Source organism: Apodemus sylvaticus, chromosome 4 (assembly GCF_947179515.1).
Source record: "Apodemus sylvaticus chromosome 4, mApoSyl1.1, whole genome shotgun sequence".
Taxonomy (NCBI): domain Eukaryota; kingdom Metazoa; phylum Chordata; class Mammalia; order Rodentia; family Muridae; genus Apodemus; species Apodemus sylvaticus.
This window is the reverse complement of record NC_067475.1, coordinates 29,971,568-29,994,113: the sequence shown is the minus strand read 5'-3', so window position 1 is coordinate 29,994,113 and position 22,546 is coordinate 29,971,568. Positions and strand designations below refer to the sequence as shown.

Here is a 22,546-nt window from a genome sequence, read left to right as displayed (position 1 = left end):
TTGCAACAAGGTCTGGGCAGCCCCAGAGACAGGCCTCAAAGAACCTACTAGTACAAAGTTCTCAGCATCTTTTAATGGCTAGGAACTTTTCATAACACCCTCTATGATCTCAAATGTCTTTTCTGGTCAACCTGAAAATTATTCAAATCTTACTTAGCAGTTGAACTTTGTTTATGGTTTCTGCTATAAATGTAGTCAGCTTTACCCAGACTACATCCATGGTACGATGACCTTTAAAATAACCCTTTAACTCATAAAATCTCAGGGGTGGACAGGATGTTAATAAATTCTTTGTCCCATCTAACAGGAATGACCTCTAGTCCAAACGAATTCCTGTTCCTGTCTGAAACCTGGTCAACAGTCTTTACTGACTGCATTCTGATCAGTGTTCATGGTTTTCTGGGGTCCCCGCAGAACACCCGCCCCCCCCCTTTTTTTTACTTTCTTCCTTTCAGTTTAGGGTTTTTCTATCCGGCATACACTACATCTTTAAAGTCTTTAATAGACCAGTTCCAAAGGCTTCTAAAACACATGGTTAGACATATTCATAGCAGTGACCCTAGCTCTGGGTACCAAGCTTTTCTTATTTTTCTGTTGCTGTGACAAAGTATCTGAAAAAAATAGACTTAAAGCAAGATTAGAAAAAAAATCAAAAGCCCACAAAAAACAAGCAAGCCATATTTTATTGTAAGTGATAAACTCACTCCTCTTTATTGATATTACGGTTTCGCCACTGTCTTCCAGTTACAGAGCACTTATTTAATCCCACTGTTGGCCATGGTTTGGGCCCTGCACACTCCCTTCCCCTTCACCTCAAAGGGAACGCCTTTGTACGTGGCCACACACTCCTCATTGGTGTGCAGGTCAGGCTGGATCTGCTCCCAGATCTTCTTCTTCGGGTTCAGCTCCTTGTCGGGCTCTCCTGTTCAGAGAAAATCCAGACAGTTACATAACTAACACCCAGATTCCCCCGACATGTTCCGGAAACAGGCTTCTCGTGAGTTCTGACAGTGTTTGATTTTTAGCCTTAATCAGAATCCTTACATTTAACCTTATTCTCATGTCAGCAGTCTATACTCTTGATTGGTAAAATAAAATTGTTACTATCATTTCCTTAGGAACACTAAATATTTTTTCAGGCAATACAGCTTAATAATTTGTTTCAAGTTATCCTCCTTCTTATTACTGCAGTACTGGGGCTGAGCCCAAGGCTTCATAACCGCTAAGCAAGCACACTAGCATTTAAGCTCCATCTCCAGCTCCAAATTACTCAAGAAAGTTGTAAGATATTCATTTCATTGTGTAGAGAAAACCTGGGCAGATGGGAGCCCATTTAGACAGGTTGACCTTTCACCCCTGGCAGAGGTATGACATGCACGACATACACCCTGCACGACAGAAAAGAAACAGTGAGAAGGCAAGAGCAGCATTTTCTAAACACTAGGAACAAATGCTGTTGCCACTGAGAAACTGAAGGAGAGAAGATAAACTGCCCAGTCACAACAGCAGCAGGCAGGAAGAGATGCCTGCCATCAGAGCCCTTCCACCGGGACAGCTAGCACTGGGCCTCCTGATATGCCATGCTGTGGCTTACAAAGAAAACAAATGACTCTCAAATAAGTGGTTATCACGCCTAATCCCTCTATTTGCGATAACTGATAATGTGTACTTTAGAATCAACAGAAGACACATAAGGAGTAAAGTATCTCTGGTTTCAGTTTAAAGATAAGTAACAGACCAAATAATTCTTCTACCTACTGATAGGGAAGCAGAACTACCTATTACTGCAAATACTTTATTCTTTATACACAATACACAACACACACACACACACAGCACAAAATAGAGAAAATTTTTGGCTCTGGTGTCTGCCTGTTGGTGACTAAAAAACTAAGAAGAAAAAGCAAAACCATGCTTATGTATATAATACATGCCAGAATGGCTCACTGAATGATGCTATGAAAGTATAACTGAAAAGCTGACTAGAGCCAAAGAAGGGATCTTTCTCATTCAGACCATTTGACAGTACAGACTAAAGAAGAAGGCCAACAAAAAGCAATCCCACTTCCCTTTAGATCTGCAAGGCTAGAACCTTTTGTTTCTAAGTCACTATAAAAGGTTAATCTTGTAAGAAGTGGGCATCTCAAACATCTTTGCTGGAAACTACAGCAAAGAAATTATTTAGCAAGGTGTATGCATTGAATTTCACCAAGTGTCTCTACCAAGACACTGTCAAACTGATAATGTGTTCAGAAAGCAGAGAGACCCAGATTCACAGCAGCCTTAAGATGAAGCAACAAAAGTTGATGTCTTGATTTTGGTGTTAATCTTTAGCTTTACCAATGGAGTGTTAAACTAGTTGGAAATGAGAAGAAAAATAAACTTTGAGCCATATTATTGGCTCATCAGGTAAAACTCGTACCTGGTAACCTAACCTTGAGCCTCAGGACCCATATGGTAGAAAGAGAGAATTGATAATAGTTATGTCCACATTCACACTGCTGGTAAACACACACACATGTACTTGCACACACACATGCACACACATAAGCGTGCATACACTAAAATGTAAAAAATGGAAGCATTTCAAATGTCTTTTAAAAATAAACTGTCTTACAGAAGTCTATTCTCATTTTTGTTTTGTCACTTCCTAGACAAGTTTCCTAACCTTCTTCTTTTTTGTCATAGCTACCAAAAACTTGATGATGTTGACAAGTTCTCCAAACTAAAAACTGCAAATCCTTTGAGCTTGCTAAACATATGTCAAAGATCAGCACGAAGAACAGCACATGGTCCTGCCTACTGAAGAAGGGCTAATTCTGACATTATGTTAGGCTACACTGTAAGAGAAAAGGCTGCAGAAAGGGGCTAGATGGAGCGCTGGAGATGGCACAGCATGTAAGAGCACTTGCTGCTCTGACAGAGAATCCAAGTTCAATTTCCATTACTCATGGCTTCCTGGCTGGTAGCTTACAATGGCCTGTAACTACAGTTCTGGGGATGCAATGTCCTCTTCTGGCCTCCGTGGCCACTGGCATGCACATGCTGTACACATACAGTCACACACACACATGCAAAATAAGTAAATATTTTTTTAAAGATAGGAACATATATTCTTCCTTGGGACATAGAAGCAAAGAAGTCTCCTAGGTGTCTGGGCACATAACTGATGAAATGATCAAGGCTTTGTGAAGAAAAGACAAATGGTCTAAAGTCCAATGTAAGGTTCTCAGTGAGAACTCACAACAGATCAGCCACCAAAAGAGGATGCAGAGGTGCCCCAGCAAAGAAAGACCACCAATGGAGTATGGTGCCAGGATCCAATGAGTTAAAGAGCCTGAAACCCAGCATGGTACTCCAGGAGTAATGGGGATCTCCTTAACCACAGCAGAGAAGTAGTAGAGAAGGAAACCTGAATCAAATGGATTTTTAGAAGAGAAACTGAACTCAGTTAAATTTGACTTTAAGAATAAAATGAATTCAAATGCTAAATCTATACTTGCTGATTATTAATTATTATTACTAAGGCTTATTATGAATATATTTAAGCATGGCCTTGAAAAAGTCTAAATGTAAATTTCTATTTCTAGATGCAATTTAGAAATTTATTATTAGCTCATGGATACTGCAGTGTCAGAAAAACAAAAGCTCAAACCAATCTAAAACAAAGCCTATCACGACCCTTGACTCCTGGCTACAGAATTGCCTTACAATTATTTCACTTTAAGCTTTAGGGACCAGTCACTATATTTAAATACTAAAATTTATAGCTGCCCTCAATAATATTTAAAAAACATTAGGTGGACTGACTGTTCTAGTTCTTACTACACACATATTATGCAGCATCTTCTAAGCTCTATGAGAGTTTTTAGCTTTGCAAAAGGAAAAATTAGGTAATTGGGAAACTTTTTAAAAAGCAAAATAAGAATGCAAAGATCTGAGTCCCCAGTGATGTCTAAAGCACACCTTCACACACTGAACATGTCAAGTGCAGGGTGGATGGCGTTCCAGGGGATACCGTCCACTTTACAATATAAAAACCCACAAAGATATAAACCACGGATAGTTAAGGCATCTTGTGGAAAAATCCAAACAAGACAAAACACTCCAAGACCAGCTGACTGCGAGTGGTTTAAAGTGTTGTTACTTACGAGACTGACTGCTTCAGAAGCAGTAGTTGGTATGGAAGCATATGTAAGAGAAGTACTCAGACCAAATATGACCAGTTATTTCTATTCAGTGTAGTTAGGCATATTCTAAGTGATAAAACTATTTAAGTAATCTCATATATTAAAGTTTAGGCTTCTATATATAAATAGTAACTTTTCCAGGACAGTAAGAGCTTCATGAACAAGAAGAGAATGAGGAAGAAATACCAGACTGACACTCATGAAGCATGGACATGAAGACAGCCAGGTAAATGCAGAGAATTCAAGAACATGGTGAAAGCAAGACATCCATGCTGGGCTGCTAGCACCCCGAAAGCTAGGTCAGTAAGAAACTCAGGAAATATTGCCTTTCCCAACCAGTGACAGGCAGATAATACAAATGGATTCAAAATCTAGACTTATTCACCTGGTAAGTGAATAACTCCAAGATAAAGAAATGAATATTTATCATGACAATAAAAGAGCTGCAAGAATTCATCAGCTAGCCACTAAATTTCACTGGGCCCAGTTTTCAAATGTGTAAAAAAGATGATTAAAGTAGATTTTTTTTCTGCTTTTAAATATTTGACTTTATGATACCAAATATAAATAAATATGATAGATAGAACCTGAAAAAAACCCAAACAAAATAAAACAAAACGAAACAAAACAACCCCCCCACACCCAAGCACTATGTCTATATCCTAGGCAGGCCTCAAACTCAAGTCTGCCCCCAGGGAGGACATTTTACACCACACTCCACCCAGTTCAATTCTTAGGGGTTCAAATAATAAATAAGGCAATAAGTTAATATGGAAAGGTCAATTGGGATTATTCATCTTTTTCTCAATACACTGTAAATGATAAAAGAAAAAAATTATTTTGTTGTTTTATTCAAATTTGGTGAATTCCTAAATGATTTCATGTTAGAAGAACATATAGTGTGACAGCTTACTCCAACGCGAGAGGTCTTAGGAAATGCTCCAATACTGTGGGACTGAAGGGGGTGAAAATTATGCTCTCAGAATTTAAGCCAATGAAGTTCCTTTAATCATTCAGAACGGGATTTGCTCAAAAAAAGAAAAATCGTAAAGCATAGGTTATAATGGTTTCTCATCTACTAAGTTCATGACATATCCATGCATGGGAATGCAGGAAGCCCTTAGTAAGAGGTCCTGGGTGAGTATGTGCTGCAACATGGGCGTAACCCCAATGCCATAGTTCCATGGAGTGTCAAAGCCTTCTGGGGCTGAGGGCTGGGGTGTTTCCCCAGGATGGATATTGACAGTGTGTGCGGACAGTGTCCCCTGTAGCTTTCTCCTCTGGGATGACCATGGCTATGGCATGGAGGCTGCTCCCTATAGAGGGCTCCTCCGGAGACAAGGCTAGCTGACCTGCCTCCTGCTTTTATAAGCATTCTCTACATCTGGCAAGCATTCTTTACTTTGCTTCAAAGACCTATTTTTTAATAGGTGACTCATACTTGAAATTCCAATACTCGTAAGGAGCAAGCAGGAGGATGGCCTGGCTTATAGATGAGATGGGAGCTCCAAATGTAATAAAGCAAGACAAGAAACCTTCCTTATTTCTCTTATATTATGATACTCCAGCTGTCTCAGGATCATTTATACTCAAAAGAGCAAACTGTATAAATGAAATGTTATTTTCTATCGATGGCCTCTGTGTTATCATCTACAGCTAAAGTGATTTTACAGCACAATAACTTGATCCACATCCATGTCACAGTGTTCTGTAGGTGTGTGTGAACATGAGTGTTTTACATGAGACAGAACCTCTGCAGTACTTCATGTAACACATGACGTTATGCTCACTGTGCTATCTTAAGCTAATTCTATGAAAGGCCTTGATATATACACACAGGACTGGTTTTAACCTCTAAGCTTTATAAACACTTTAAAAGCTGATTCCCAAATCATTTAAATAATTATTAGTACTTACCAGGGAAAGCATCAAAAGTAATTCTGTCTCCAGGGACGGACCCATTGGGAGGGGCCAGAATCTCCACTTTCTCTGGTGAACTGGCACACATCACCATTGCCTGAGACAGCACTCCCCTCATTTTTGCAGGCTTCAGATTACAAAGTAAAACCACCATCCGATTTTGCATCTGTGTAGAACACAAGTGTGACTAAAGAGTGTACAGAGATTTAGAATAATCACGTATAGAATACTCTAAGCACACCTGCTCTCTACTTATCAAAGGAGACTGTCTTCAAGGCTATACCTGTCTCTGTGTATCAAAAAAATTTTTTTTGTTATGAAGTCTTACACAAACATAAAAAGACATAAAAAGAGTATCTTACATAAACGTAAAAACACAGTCTTTCAGATTGGCAAGGCATGAACACAACAGTAGAAAACTTTATTCTCAAACATATATGGGTATTTTAGGTTTGTTCAAATGTATATGGGTGCTTGCCTGCAAACACATCTGTATACCACCTGTGAGCCTGGTGTCTGTGGAGACCAAACTGGAGTTATTTATAGTCATATCTATATGTCTCTATGTGTCTCTATGAGGACAGTGGGAACTGAACCAGGGTCCTCTGGAAGAACAGCTAGTGTGTTTACTGAAAGAATAAATAAGTGAGTGAACCAGCTCAATATAAAATTTCAACTACAACAAATTGGAAATGTATAAAGTTGACCCTCTGTTTCATTAAAAAACTAGCCAAAACACATTGAATTTAGGAGTTGTCACAAGAAACTACAGTAAGTATGTAAATTATTTAGGTGTTAGAATTAAAATAAGTGAACCTACTTACATTAACTTTTTTGCTTCTATACACCTGGCCATTTCTAATACTATGCAAGGTTTCTCTCCTTTTCTTTTAGCAGTTTTGGAGACTGACCTAGACTTTGTATAGACTTTGCTGGCGCTCTTCCTCCCAGCGAAATCCCAGCCCATTCTTACTTAAAAAGGAACTAGCAGTTTAATTCAAGCATTGTACACATCACGATTAACATTTGGGGGATACAGCTATAAATCTGTTAAAAGTTAAAAAGAAATTCCTTATCCTCCAGAGTTGAAATGTCTTAACGTTTCTCCCAACTAATAGATTATGCCAATCCTCTCTAGGCTTAATCAAAGCAAAACAAGATTACAGCCTCAGGGAAAAAAAATAAAAGATGTATCTTGGATATAAGATGGCTTTCTAAATAAATTAGGTGCAAGGTTTATTTCTAGTTCTATGATTAAAACATGACTTGAATACCTTTATGAATAAAACCCCCTTTCCAGGGACTTGAAAATATTACATTGTAACAATTTATAAAAAACAAATCTATGTAAGATAGTATGTGAAATAAAGAAACGCAGTCTTTTCAGGATCTAATGGTAGCTGCTCATTTTCTTTAGGAAAATGTAACAGACAAATGGTGCAGGCAAGTGTTTCTGCCTTACAGAATGCTTACTAGTCCTGTCTTGAATGCATAGTTTAGACGAATGTTTATATAAACCACCTTGCTCAATGGCTATGACCATTGTGCAGCTCTTCCATATGAGTCAGTTTAGGATTAGCTGGTTCTTTTTTCTAGGACTCTTTAAGAATCTAACTTTTAAGGATACAGAAAAAGTTCGGATGTCAAAGGAAGGAATCTAAACCTGGTTATTGTGCCACATGCCTTTAACCCCGGCAATTGAGTGACAGAGGTAAGAAGTGTCAAGTTCGAGGTCAGCCTGGTCTACAGAGTGAGTTCTAGGACACGCATGGGTACATGGAAAAACCCTGGCTTGAAATAAAAAAAAAATACAAAGACTAACTCCATGAAGACTTATTACGAAAAGCTCAGTGTAGCACACTCTAATTCCCAGCACTCTGGAGGCAGAGGCAGGAAGATCTTTTTAAGGGTAAGATTAGCCAAAATTACATAAAGAAACCCTATCTTAAAAATAGAAAAAAGAAAAAAAATAGATGTGGGGGGTGTGCATACATGTGTCAGATTAAGCCCTTTTTAAGCATGGAGAAGTCTTCATTGGCCTATCACGCACCCACCCTCCAGGAAAGCCATAAGAACAATCCCACCAAAGCATGCAGCTCTTAACTCCTTAGGTCAAAACGCAATGGCCCTCCCTCACCTTGCTTGGATCTGAACTCTTTGTAATGACGTCTACGACCCTGTCATCTAGCACCTCCATCTTTTCTCCCACAACTCCCCACTCTTTCCTCGTCTCACTTGCACCAGACTGCCCTGATGCCTGACAGTACATGGGACTTGATCACTTCACTTCATAACATCTTACTCAAATGTCTCTTTCTCCGCAAAGTACTTTTATCTCACTTTGTATAAATTGGCAGTATCATCGCCACCTAATTTAGTGGCAGTATCATCTCCACCTAATTTAGTGTATTTAATTTCTTCCTGGTACTTATCTCTACCTAATGCTATCAATTCACTTACATTTTGATATTCATAAAAAAGCAAATTTCACTTTAAAAAGCAGATTTCTTATGAATAAGTTTTTCTTTTTTCCCCCTTCCAAAGTCACCTCTCTTTCTCTCTACTGACCTATTTTAACTTGCTTCCCTGTCTTTTGTATGGAACAGTGCTTCGCTTGTATCTAGAAATATGAAGGAGTGGTAGGAGTATCCGAGATGAAAGAGTGAAGCAGCAGAAGAGTGAGTACAGACAGAGGTAACGCCATCTCAAGGCTGAGCCGTAGCCTTACAAGGGCCCTGAAATGCCAAGAGGAGCAAATGCCATCGACTCGCTATGGATGACATTTAGAAAGAGCAAACTGAACGCTGCCCTGAGTCTTTCCACTGCTATTATAGATTTAAAGTAAGCCTTTGATTTTTCAAGAATGTGGTATTCAAAAGTGAAGGAAGAGAAATAAGAATCAAATTGTTGAGATGGGGGCTTTAAAGCTGAAGGGCACCAGGGCAGAACCACCAGTTAGGTTAGGAAGCACTGCTCGGAAGGGTGGGTGGCATCACAGAGTATGAATCTCATCTTAAAGTCGTTGTCATGCAAGGGCACAGTTCAGTGAACAGACTGTAACTCCTTTACATATTCTAAATGCCCAGCTTTCTGTTTACTGAATGATAATTAGTATCTGGACACAGAATAGAAACTGTAGCTAGGCTTTCTCAAAAGCACATGCTGAATGCCAAAATTACAAGAGAAAAGGAAATGTTAGAATTTTAAAATATGACTTCCTCCTCACAACTAAATTTCTTTCATGGATTAGTCAAAACTCAGTCTTTTCTTGATCAGATAAATAGGTAGTAAAAATGTAAAGGAATGAGTGTGTGAAGATGGAAGATTACATCCTTGAACCGCCCCATGTTAAGGTAGGGCTAAAATTAGTACACAACAGTCCAGATCAGAAATAAAACCTCACATTACCAGCAGCATAAAACAATAATGCTCTAGGCAGAAATAATAGTGTCCTTCTTGTTCTTTTAGGACACAAAAAACTATTCACTATCAGCTTAACCTCCCAATACCATAATGATAGATCCCGGCCATAGCTGACCTCCCTCTACCTCACCACCACCAAGGCTGAAGCTGTAGACTGAGTGCCTGCTACACAGAATAAATACACACTAAGGACTGTTGTCAGTTCTTCGAGAAAGCAGTGAAGAGTGGAAGACAACCACAATCTCTTAGAAATCAACTGTGTTTTCATGGGAAATTTCACATAACTAAACACTATGAAAGATATCCTAAACATCCTGGCACCGCCCTCCTATGTGCATGCAGTAGTAAACAACAGACTATCTTAAGGTGGAAGGCAAGGGCTCTCCAAGACTGTCCTGTGACCTCCACCCTAAGGAACATACACCACCACACTCGCAGATATTAACACATGAACACAAACAGATGTAAATTTCTGTCCTGCTGGATTCATTTTATATCACAAGCCTTTAAACTCTGTGGTGGTTTTATATTCCATCTTTTGAAACTCATCTAAACTCTTTTTTATGAGTCCAACCCAGTCCTCTCCAAGAGCAATAAGTGCTCCTACCCTGAGCCATCTCTCTCGCTCCCAACTAAGTAATCATTCTGAAACTCCTGTAACATTCAGAGTGGCACGCGTAAGCAGCAGTCTCTTTAGTGGGACAGCACCTGTTCTAGAGGAACATGATTCACCAGTCCACTGACGACCGTTCGTGGGGCTGCTTCTCCCACATCAACTTCTTCAACGTACAGTGAATCTGCATCGGGGTGTTTCTTGGCAGTAACGATGCAACCAATTCGAAGATCCAGGCGCGATACGTCGATAGGCTTAGAGTCAGCACCTGCTGCTGCTGCTGACTGCTGCTTCTTCTCCTTTTTCTCTCCTAGGGGTTAAGAATATGCAAGCATTACAAATAAAACAAATGGGCTAGAGAGATGGCTCAGTGGTTAAGAGCACTGACTGCTCTTCCAAAGGTCATGAGTTCAATTCCCAACAATCACATGGTGGCTCACAACCATTTTTAATATCAGCTACCCTCTTCTGGTGTGTCTGAAGACAGCTACATGTACTTAGATATAATAATAAATAAATCTTTAAAAACAAAACAAAACAAATAAAACAAACAAAATCACTAGAAGCATCTGGTATCAGTGCTAATGAATCCAGGCATAAAAAAACAAAAACAAAACCCTAACATTCAAGTCCTAAAACCATTATACGGCTTTGGCTAATTCTCTAAAAAACTGTATCTTAAAAAAAGGTAGCATATTGTTTTGATCATTCTATTTTATTATAGGAATTATACTGCAACAACTGTGCAGTGGAGGAAAGGGGTCTGTGATAGAATGCCAACCCTTACACACAGCAGTTTATGAAAGGGACACAGCTGCTTAAATATGGGCAGTGTTTAATCTCTTGCTCTCCATTATAGACTAGCAAAGATTTCTATAATAAAATACATAATAGAAAAGTATCAAAATTATCTTGTCTTTGTGTTATAGATTATACAATCCACTATCCTGCATCATAAACTATAACAATACATTTATAACCATATTTTTATTTTAATGCTCAACAACCATATTTAGATTTGGCTACAATGTATAGACAGCACAGAACCACCTTCACAGAATGATTCACTGGACAGAAGTGTCCTGAACACAGTCCAGTTAGGCTTCGTGTTCTTGTGCTCTCAGAGTGACTAGGTTGACCAGTCAAAGCGTCAGGTTGACAGTCAGAGAGACTAGAGGCCAGGCAACATTTGTGAGATCGAACCAAAGGACTGTTTTCTGTTTCGATGCTGACTGGCTTCCACTGGCTCTGTGCTTCTAACAAAGGCTGATGGTATTTATTTACAAAAGGACTGACAAGAACTGACATGTCCATTCATAAAGCACTCAGACATTTTGCATTTTCCAAAAAATTGTAAATGATTATAAGTATAAATAGGAGACATACTTAAAACTGAATTATAAAACAGTTTTAAAAGAGAAATCTCTTAAATGGAGTCAGATGTTACTTGAAAAGCTACAATAGCAGGCACCGGTGAAACAAAGAACCTGAAGTTGAACAATGTGGCCTCTCACAATCAAAGCACACTTGAAGCCTAGACTTAGTTGGTGACAAGAATCTGCAAATTCACTGGTTACCTGGCTATGGGGAAAGGGAGAGGTAGGCCGGCCGCAGTGTTTCAGTCGCTGCCTAAGCAGATGTGAGACCTTCTGCCATGTTGGTTTTTTTTTTTTACCAGTTTCTTAACATTGCCATGCCTCAGTTCAGATGTTCTGCTTTGACGGATGTCACTGTTGTATTTTCTAAATGACTATAAACCTTAACCTGTGACTTCTTTTGGATGGAACTCCAGACACACAGCCAGGTTTACTCAGACGTCTCATTTTCTCTGCCTTTATTTATGCTGATCTCTCTGCATACTATAACTCACTTCATCCTCTCAATGGCATCAACACCCGTATATCCTTCAGCAGTCAATCCCAATGAGAGTGTTCTTTTTCTTAGCTTTTAAATGTTTGGACTTTCTGATACCATTATTGATCATAAAAGTATTAATATTATCAGATAAAACAGTCAAAAGTCAAACAAAATCAATAATGAAAAGTACCTTTCTTTTCAGTCTTCTCTTTTACCTTCTTTTCTTCTCCTCCCCCTCCTTTGATCTGCTCTTTTGTACCAGAAGAGGTAGTGGTTGTTACTGATGGAGACTGTATCACACTTTTGGAAACAGTGCAATTAGCCTCTAGTGAAGTACTCGATGGAACAGGTACCTGCTTCACTGAATCACAGAAAAGAACAGTGTCACCTATATTAAACTCAAAAAATGGAACAATGTTTGCACATGACAAATATGAACACTTTTTTAAGAGAAAAATTATATATTATAAATATATATAAACATATATATAACTATCAAGTATCCATTATCTGAGGCTATAAATATCTATCAAAAAATTAAGTCTATTTTAACATTTACTAACGACACAAGATTTGATTTCTATTTATTCATTAGTAAGTACAGTAAGAAGACTACAGGGAAAAACAGTCCCTAACACTTATCATGGACATAAAGTCTTCAACACTTTTTCAAACTCCTGCTGTTTACAGATGGGACTAACACCACCCGCTGCTCTTTCAGGACTGCATTCTGTCCTCAGACCCATGCCAGGCGGCTCACTACTACCCTGAACTCTAGCTCCATGCATCTGACAACTTCTTCAACTCTCTGCAATCTTAGTGTCTTCTTTCTTCCTGGGGGTGGGGGTTGGGGGAAGGAGGGAGGAATATTTACAGAGGTAAAGTACTTCAGTAATTATTTAATGTATTAAAAACAATTTGCATCTTACTAGTGAGCTTGGAAAACCCCGTAAGTCAATTGACAGAAATGAAAAGCAGTTTTAAATTGTTAGAATTTTATCTTTTTAATTCCATAGCTACATTCCAATTCTACTAGTCTTAGAAAATACTCACCAGTCTCAAATTCTCCATTGACAAAGACTATCTAGCTGAGAGCTGAAGTATACTTCACTGATTTCCCCCTTATTTTATTTAGCTAAGGGAAGAATTAGTACAATAGTCAAAATAATATGTTGACAGAATGTCAAAAGAAGCCAGTATTGAGAAAGGCTTCCCTGAGCTGGTGAGATGGCTCAGTGGTTAAAGTGTGGGCCATGCAAGAATGAGGGCTGGAGTTAAGATCCCCAGAACCCACAGAATGCCAAAAGCTGGGTCAGACAGCTTCTAATTCCAGACTAGGTAGGCAGAGACAGGAGGTCAGCAGGCCAGCTGCTTAGTGAGACAGCCACCTTGGCAAGCTCTTAGTTTGATTAGAGATCCTGCCCCAAAGAATGAAGTGTGTAGAGAGCCTTATTGGGGTGCTGTGCTGCCCGGCAGGAATCTGACATTGGCCAAGGATAAGGACTTCAGGCAGGAATCTGACATTAGGGCATAATAGGGAAGTAGGTTATGGTAGGAATTTTTATCAGGGTGGAGTGAGAGAAACAAGCTTCAGGCAAGATTCTGGGCTTAGATAAGGAAGTAGGCTAGGACAAAGAAGTAGGCTCTGGCATTTCAGTCATTCGGGCAAGCCCATAGAAACAACAGTCTCTGAAGTGAAGTGGGTCTTTGCTTACAGCCTTGGCAATTTTGTGTTTACTGTCTTGCTTGTTCCGGATTGTACTACTATTGATTTTAATTACTACATGTAATTAAATTGGTATAAAAGTGAATTGGAAATTATTAAACGCGCCTTCAGTCTCAGAATTAACTGGGGTCATGCGGCAGTTTTGTCTAATTGTCTCTTTCTTTTTAATCCTCATTCCTGCACTGGAGAACTTGTTGACTGACTGAGCCGGCTTGGTCAGAAGTGGAAAAGCAGTCAAAGATAACTCAACAGGAACCTCTGGCCTCCACAAGCATGTGAAGCCCTCCCAACTCCAGCACAAACAAGAGAATAGAGAGGAAGTCTTTAAATATGTCAATAGAATTTTAACTTTATTTAGGATTTGTAGTCCAGCTGATAATTATTTGGGTAACTTGGGTAACAGAAGTTCTTTGATTTTTTTTTTAAAACAAGTAACTTCATATCTCTAAGTTTCATTGTCTTGGAGAATAAAATGAAGATAGCTGAAGACAATTTTTTTCTTATACTTTTTAATAGGGTTTAGTTGAAGCCAGGATGGGTTGGAAATTATCTGGTAGCCCAGGATTGCCTCAAATTTACAATAATCATCCTTAGTTAGCCTCTGGATCACAGGTCACAGGTGTGAGCACACCTGGTGACAAATCTTCCAACTAGATACAAAGCACGTGACTCAATGCTTTGTATGAGTTTAGTGACTGTAAACTAATCCCTATTGCTGTATTTTCAGTAGGGACTCGAGAGCACAGCAGGCTGGTCAAGTTCAAGAAAGGGAGAGCACGGCTTTCATCACCAGACCCACCACTTTCCACGCTCTCAGATGCGGTCAGCTGCCTGTTCTAAGTCTCCCTTCTCCCTGTACAGTCGAGGAATGCACAGCAGGAGTGACTTGAGGATGATGGGATAAACAGAAAAGCTTAAATAATAAGATAACCAATGTAAAGAAAGCAAGAACCCTACACCTCTATACTCACCTCCATTATGAATTTCTGCCTGAATCAGCTCTTGCTTTAGTTCTTCTATTTCTTTTTTCAGTTTAGCATTTTCAACTCGAAGTTTCTTTTCTTCTCTCAATGTTGCCTGCAAAACTAGAATCAATTCAGTTAGAAAGCGTTTTTCAAATGTCCTATTTGAATATTATAAAGTACCGCTACAGCTGAGGTCACGACAGAAACGAATATTTGGCCAGTTGCTTTATAACAATATACTATTTGTTAATATTATTAACAATCTATTGGTAGTCATTGGGACACTGGGTTCCACAGAACCTACTCTCTGAAAATGTAAATAATATAGTGATTTACAGATTCAAAACAAGGAAATCAATTTATATAGTAAACACATTCTCCCCACCATGTATATATTTGATCCAGTTACTTTGAAAAAAATCTATAAAACAAAAAAGTTGTGTGTGTGTGTGTGTGCGCGCGCGCACGTCTACAGAGGCTAGGAGGTCAGAGTAGGTGTCTTCCACAGCAATTCTCCTTTCTTTTTTCAAACAGGGCCTTTCACTGGAGCTCATAGATTCAGCTAGACTGGCTGATTTAGTAGGCCCCAGGATCCTTCTGTCACTCCAGTAATAGGATAATAAGCTCCTGTAGCTAGCTCTGTAATGTGGGTGCTAGTGACAGAACTCAAATCCTCATGCTTGAATGATAAACAATGTATCAACTGTGCCATCTCCCCAGCCCCCCAGAAATATTATTTCTCTATTTTCTCTAAGGATTTGATAAACAATACAGCACATGGTAATGATCCCCCAGAAGGAATTATTCTGGGTAGTCACAACAAAGTTATTTCTGGAATTTATTAGGAAATCAATTTATATAGTGAACACATTTTCCCTACCATGTATATATTTGATCACAGTTAGATAAAAATCTATAAAACAGAAAGTAGGACAAAAAAACCATGTGTGTGTGTTTGTTTGTGTGTGTGTGTGTGCGCGCAATTGTATATTTCTGAGTATAAACCACATAAATAAGTTATTCTCACTGGAACCCTAGATACTACATATACGAATGCAATGCATTTTAAAGCATTTTTATCACATCTGAAAATTTGAGTACTCTGTGTCCATTTGCTCTCTTTCATTCATGGCTCATTCATTCACCTTGTTCTTCTTCAGTGTCAGGATCGGTCCCAAGGCCCCAAAAACACTATATGAGGCTACCACCAAGTCACACCCTAGCCCACATTCCGTATTCTTAGAGTAAATCTAAAATTTTAATTATAGCACCAACAATGGCTATTGAGGAATACATAAATCAATGAGATCAAATCCTTAAGAAACTTAGTAGATGCATTAATTTCTCAAAAACCTCAAAGAACAACAAATATGAAAATTACACATTTTAGTCTTTAAAAGTTCAGAGTAACTATTACATGATTTCATTACATTTCCCTAATCTAACTTATTAACCTCTAATAATATAAGAACTATTCTAAATAATAGACTCTTCTTTTAGGACTGCCTAAAACACTATTATTACTTTCTCTAATTATATAATTACTGCCCTGGTTTTTTTTGTCAACTTTGCACAAGTTAAGACTCTTTTAAACAGAATGCATTTCATGAGAAAAGCCTTACCAGACTGTTCTGCATGGCATTTTCTTTACTAATAATTAATATGGGAGAGCGTAATGCACTGTGGGTGATGGCTCCCCAGGTCAGGTGGTCCTAGTTGTGTAAGAAAGCGCCTGAGGCAGCCGGTAACCAGCGGTCCTCCACGGCCTATGCTTCAGTCCTCGCATCCAGGTTCCGGCTCTGACTCCCCATCATATAAACTGTATGCTATAAGGTGACATAAACTCTTTCCTCTTCAAGTTGCTTTTGGTATTTTATCATAACAATGCAAACAGGACATTTACTATAGATCAATTCTAATTTATCATAATCCTAGAATACTTTTATACTCATAATTAAGGCAATCTAAAAGCCATAATTAAAATGATCAAGTTATAATTTACACAGTACACATTTTCCTGTGCACATTTCCTTAGAGCATTGAAACATCCTTACTTGCTTTCTCCTTGAGAAGAGCAACCTGCTGCTTAAGATACTCAATGATCTGATCCGCCTCTGCGCCCTTCTGCTCCAGCCTCTTCAGAACAGCATCATTAGTTGCCATCTTTCCCCAGAATCGGCAGAAAATCCTAAATAAAAATGGAAAGCAATGAATATACTGTGGAAGTAGAAAGCAAACATTTATTTTACAGGATGCTGAGAGCAACCTGAGGAAAAAACATTTTCTCCTGAGGAGGTAGTTCAATGGTTAAAGTGCTTGTCATATGACCCATGTAGATACCTGGGAGGCATGGCTGCCATCTTGAAAAGAGACAGGAGATAACCCTAGAAAGCAGGCCAGCACTAGCCTTACCTGATAACAAGCACCCACATGCTGAATTTTTATAATAAATCTAAAGGAAAAGTATTGTGAAGGTACAGTAAAATGCTTAAGTGCGCATTAGAGATTAACTCACTGCATTAAACAGGCTGTTGCAGAGATAAACATACTCAAAACCAAGACTAAAAATTATTAATATAAAATATTCTTATTTACCTGATTTACCACCAATTTATAGCTAAAAAGAAACAAATAGTGATAAATAAGACAAAAGTATTGCAGAAATACCAATTTTCAAGGAATAAAACCACTCTCTTTAAGAATTCATAATAAAGAAAAGCTTTATTATTTGAAAAGCCTATTTAATACCAACCCTACATTACAAATATTCAAAAATGTTTACATTTTTCACAAGAGCATCAACCTTCAAAATATCCTCAAGTACATATATGATGGGATGACACAAGCGCCAACAAAGCACTGTGTACCAAGCTGATGGTGGCATGGGGCGAAAGAACGACAGGTGCTCAGCCTAGACATGCCACAGGAAGGTAACTGCATGCTCTCTACAAACTCCTTTTGCTGTCTGTGTTTTTAATGGCTAAGGAAGAGTTTGTAGAGAGCATGCAGTTAGCCTCCTGTTAATCTCAAGCCGCTCAGAGCACAGCAAGCTGCCGGGCGGTGTGAATTTGTTGCCGCTGCAGCTCTCTACTTACTATTTTAATGATTTTTCTGACCTCTTAAGGGCATACTTAAACTGCAGCTTACAGACTGGTCACATCCTGTGTCAATCACTAAGGTAGTTCAGAACTTTGTGACTTTAACAGGGAGCTTAATTTATTTGAACTGTCCGGCCTTAGGAATACAGGGAAGGCATTTGAAAGTGTTGCATCCTTTACTCTTCAGCAAACAGAAACTGCCATATGACTGTGGAAACTGAAGATGTGGGCTTACTGAGCAAACTCCTGGAGGAAGTATAGTAGACAGAAGGAAAGGGTGGACAGTAGTCTGAAGTCCCCTGAAGGAGCACTGGTGCTCTGGGCAGGGAGTCCTGAGCTATCATAAGAATGCTTTGCTGAGGGAGAGCAGGAGAGCTAGCCTATAGGCACCCTCCTCCTGCTCCAACTTCCCTGCTACCTGAAAGGAGAAGAAGGAACATTACTCCTCAGCTAAGTTGCTTTTAGTCAATGTTTTAATCACAGCAACAAGGAGGAAGGTAGCGGATACCTCTGTTTTTCTTAGTGTTTTCTAGCAATAATAATAATAATAAGGGTAGAAGAATACAATTCTTTAGAAAAGGTAGTTAGTCAATGAACCTTAAGTGAAAAACACTTAACAGGCTGAGTGACCAACTTCTCCTTGTTTCACTGAATTAATATTAGGATGCTCTCACCTGCTCTCCCGCTTTTTCTTCCCATGTGTCCTGGACACAGTTGTTCAGGATTTGATATCTATGTCTTCTTGCAATCACAAATTATCACCACGCAGTTTAGGGTTACCCTTGTCACCCAAGGTTAATAATAAAATGACATGCCAACTTGACACTATTAATTCTCATTGGTTGAGTGCCAGCTTCCTAGAAGTAATTTATGCCCATGATCTTTTACAAGCCCTGAGTTTGCCTCACGTGTCCACTGAGAGGAAATAACCACTCACTAAGTTTCCAAACAAAAGAAGGAAACACAGAAGACTGGTGGGAAAATAAAGATGTTCTGTTTAGGGAGATGGTGCTACTTTAACAACGCTGAAAGCTTAAACCTTTGCCTGTTAATGTAGTGCTCATCTTGCCACTTTATGTTCGTCACCCCACAGTGGTTTTACTGTAGTACAAAGTTCAGGCTTCATTTTAAAATGTTAAGTCTCCTGGGGACTGAAGAAGCCAGGCTTAATTCCCAGTATCTACATGGATACTCAAAACCACCTGGAGCTCCAGTTCCAGGCTGAACCCCTCTTCTGCCCTCTGCAAGCTCCAGGCATGCCCATAATGGTGCACACACACATAAATGCAGGCATGCACGCGCCCATTAAAATAAAAATATTATTTTAAAAAGTCTTAGTGTTCAGAGCTTTTATTATGCTGATATGCATACTTCTCATACATGATAATAGAAATAACATAATACTTGTAAAATATTTATTAGTTGCTGCCTAAGTTCATGAATCATTTATGAATATTTCAACTCCATTATAACAGAAGACAACTGAAATTAAATTAACTTTCCCAGGTAGGACAGGTAGTAAATGAGGATTGAAACCCAAGTGCATCTGATGCTCGCGCTAGCTCTTTTATGAGCATGTTGTAATCTCCCCAAACATAATTATCTAGCATTTCCCAATTTAATCACAGTTGGAACCAGAAGCAAACAGCATCCATTAGCATTTACTGCAGCTTGTATTGCCTGTATTGAGATGTTTACTTAGTTTCTATGGTAACTCGTTAGAAATATGAGGTTAAAATAGATTTACTACTTCATTGTATGAACAGTACCTGCTCATAAAAGAACTTCATGGAGAGCAAGAAAAAAAAAGGGAGCAGAAAAGACCATCTGAAACATCCAGTCTCATGAACTGAACAATTCTGAACTTCTTGGACCTTTCATTAATAGATAGCCATTGATGGACTAGATGGACCACAACCTGTAACCATTCTAATATATTACATGTATTATTTCACTGAAAAACCTGTAAATTTAGGCCTAGAGTCTTGCTTTATAATCCTACTTTGTTTTCCTGTATTTCGGAATACACAGTAACTTCATTTTGACTCTGTCACAATCACTGAAAGTATACATAAAATAGAAATTATACTCACTAAGCTAAATACCAACATGGCACACAACAGAACAAGACTAACATTTATGAGGACTTATTCATAATTGACACAATGAAGACTATGTCACCAGCTGGCAGTCCAGGGTGGTCTTGAGACGTCGACTATTTAAAAACACACCCAGTGTGTTTTCAGATATGTAAATGTAGAATAATGTTTCAGAATTAATAGTAATGATTTTTCTCTTCTTCCCTTCATCTCCAATCTTACCTTCCAAACATTTCCCCCATTTGCTTCATAATCTAATTTCCAAGTTATTGTACTCTGAGAGCATCGTGGTACCTTTTAGACCTTCTGGTATTGAACACGTGTCAAATGTCAGAAGTTAAGGACAAGTAAATATTGCAATTAAATATGAGAACAATATACTTCAGAAACACTCAAACTATAGTGTGGCAACTAACATTAGTCCCACTGGTAGTTTTTTAAACCGAGCCTTGCTGAAACCCATAGAAGACCTGAGACTATTTCTGGTGAGAGTTCCTATTTATTCTAGATTTTTATCCCCTTATTGGAGAGACTTTTTTCTCTTTACTGATGAGGACACAGTAAGTTCTAGAGATATTAAATGATGATGATGAGGGGAGAAGGTAGCTAAAAGATTGATTACTGTGAAAGGATAATCCATGTTTTTATAATATTATGACTGTTAATTAATAACCTTTTCTCCCAGTAGAATACATACATAAAATGTAAAAGGCATACCTAGGCCTCCTGTGACTACCATAGTGCACAGTGAGCTATCTTTTATCCTTCAGTTTTAAAATAAGTTAACCCATCTCTTCAACTACACCACCTCCACTACTTCCAATTCCAATGCAAATTAGAACAAAAGCAAGCAGAGGTCCTGAGTTCAATCCCCAGCAACCACCTGATAGCTCACAACTATCTGTACACCTACAGTATGCCCATACACATACAATAAATAAATCATTTTTTAAAAAAGAACAAAAACAAATGGATGGCATCACAACATTGACACTTACTCTTCACCGTGTAAGATATCGGCTTCATTTTATACACTAGGAGAAAGTATACGTGTTGAAACCGCAAAACTGTGATTTTAACTTATGTGTGTCATTCTGAAATTCACACAATTCACTCAAAGGGTTTCCTAAAGCCTAATTAATTAAAATAAAACTTGCCATCCATAGTTCCCTTGTGAATGTGTATTGGGGATCCCCAAGGCAAGACTGGACACTTAGGACCTTTATTGAAGCCACTGTTGTTTCCTTAAGGCAAAACAAAAGCCCCCTAACTGATCTCCTTTCTCACTTCTGCCCCCAGAAAAAAGAGGCTGGGTAACATTACTTGGCCATGAAAACCTTCAATGGCTTGCACTCCCCATGATCACGAACTCCTCTCAGTTCTGAGCTCACAGGTCTTGGTAAGCCTCCTGGATACTTTGACAAGTTTCTGTTGCATGACCTTAGCAACGGCTTGGCCTCCGGAATGACTGTACTTCTTGAAGGTTTTCTGTATTGTTAATTTCATTTGTGTCACGTCCTTCCTAGAAAGCCATCCTTGAGAATCTTGTCTGGCAACATTACCACCTCAAATAATCTACCTTTCTTTACTGCTTAATACCTTTTCTGTTCAGTACTTATAATTTAAAGAATTTAAGTATAAAATATAAACACTAAAAAGTTGTTGCCAGGATCCCAAGTTCACTCACGCTGAAGCTCACAAGCACAGGTAATTCCAGTTCACGGGGACCTGATGTTTTTTAGCCTCCGCGGTTACCCTCCATACAACTTTTGCACAAAAAACTAAGTCGGGCATGAACACATACCCATAAATATATCAATATTAAAATATGGACTGTTCACCTTACTTTTAGTGCTGTACTTCAACAATAAATCTAGCCGAGAGGCAATGATGGAATTTTTGTCCGTTTTGTTTATTCCTACTTTATTTACGGATATTTACCCAATAACTAAATTGTTCCCGGGAGTATAGTGGTAGCTTGGCGTTTCTATTATCGCCGAATCAATGAATTACTTTCTTCAGTCCGTCCTCACCTACAAACACTGGAAATCCTTTGCACTCTCACTTAAAAGGAAGCAAGCTAATGAATTCACCCCATGCCTCCGGCAGCATTCTTTCCCTCGGCCATGTATTCATTTCCAAAACTAAGTTGGATCAAAAGGGGCCAAGCTTTTCCAGTTTCTCACCGCCCGTGGGTGAGGGTTAGGACCACGCTTCCCACTAGTAGGCGGAAGGTCAGGTTCATTTTCCCGAGTGAGAAAGGGAGAATAATTCTGGATCGCTACCTATCTGGCTCAGACCCTCTCGTGACACTCACATGAAGCGGTGAACCGCAGCTCCGTAGCAGCCTCAGCCAGGTAAACGAAGGGCCGGCTTCCCGCAGTCCGCCGCGGAGAGAAAGGACCCAGGAGGGTGTCCCTGACAAACGCCTGAGCGTTTCAGTTTCACCGCTCATCAGCCATCTGCTTTCCTACGCCCGTTCTCTTCCTGTACCACACTGAGCTCTCATCTTCCATTACCTTCTTCCCTCCCTCCAATCTTCCCTCACCTCTTTCTCACTCGCTACATTTGGTTGTCTGTTTGGGCACGAGACAGGCGGCCGGAAGTTGGGGGCCTTCCCTAGGGGTTGCGTCTCGAAGATATGACGTCATGAGT

General features: G+C 39.1%; 1 protein-coding gene across 1 annotated transcript; it reads right to left on the bottom strand.

Annotated features, from left to right (window-relative positions):
* Window positions 1–678: 678 nt before the first annotated feature.
* Window positions 679–22,465, bottom strand: Aimp1 (aminoacyl tRNA synthetase complex interacting multifunctional protein 1). The gene is made up of 7 exons (XM_052179228.1): window positions 22,209–22,465; window positions 16,749–16,882; window positions 14,701–14,814; window positions 12,194–12,364; window positions 10,242–10,456; window positions 6,108–6,276; window positions 679–922 (listed from the first exon to the last, which is right to left on the bottom strand). Coding segments are annotated over exons 1-7 (972 nt in total). The 5' UTR covers window positions 22,211–22,465; the 3' UTR covers window positions 679–755.
* Between the last annotated feature and the right edge of the window lie 81 nt (window positions 22,466–22,546).

Excerpts from the sequence above, each read along its gene's own strand:
- Aimp1 (XM_052179228.1), bottom strand. Across the intron at positions 10,457-12,193 it reads AGAGAAGACTGAAAAGAAAG|GAGAGAAAAAGGAGAAGAAG; the intron begins GTACTTTTCATT and ends CTTAACCCCTAG. Across the intron at positions 923-6,107 it reads TACTTTTGATGCTTTCCCTG|GAGAGCCCGACAAGGAGCTG; the intron begins GTAAGTACTAAT and ends TTCTCTGAACAG.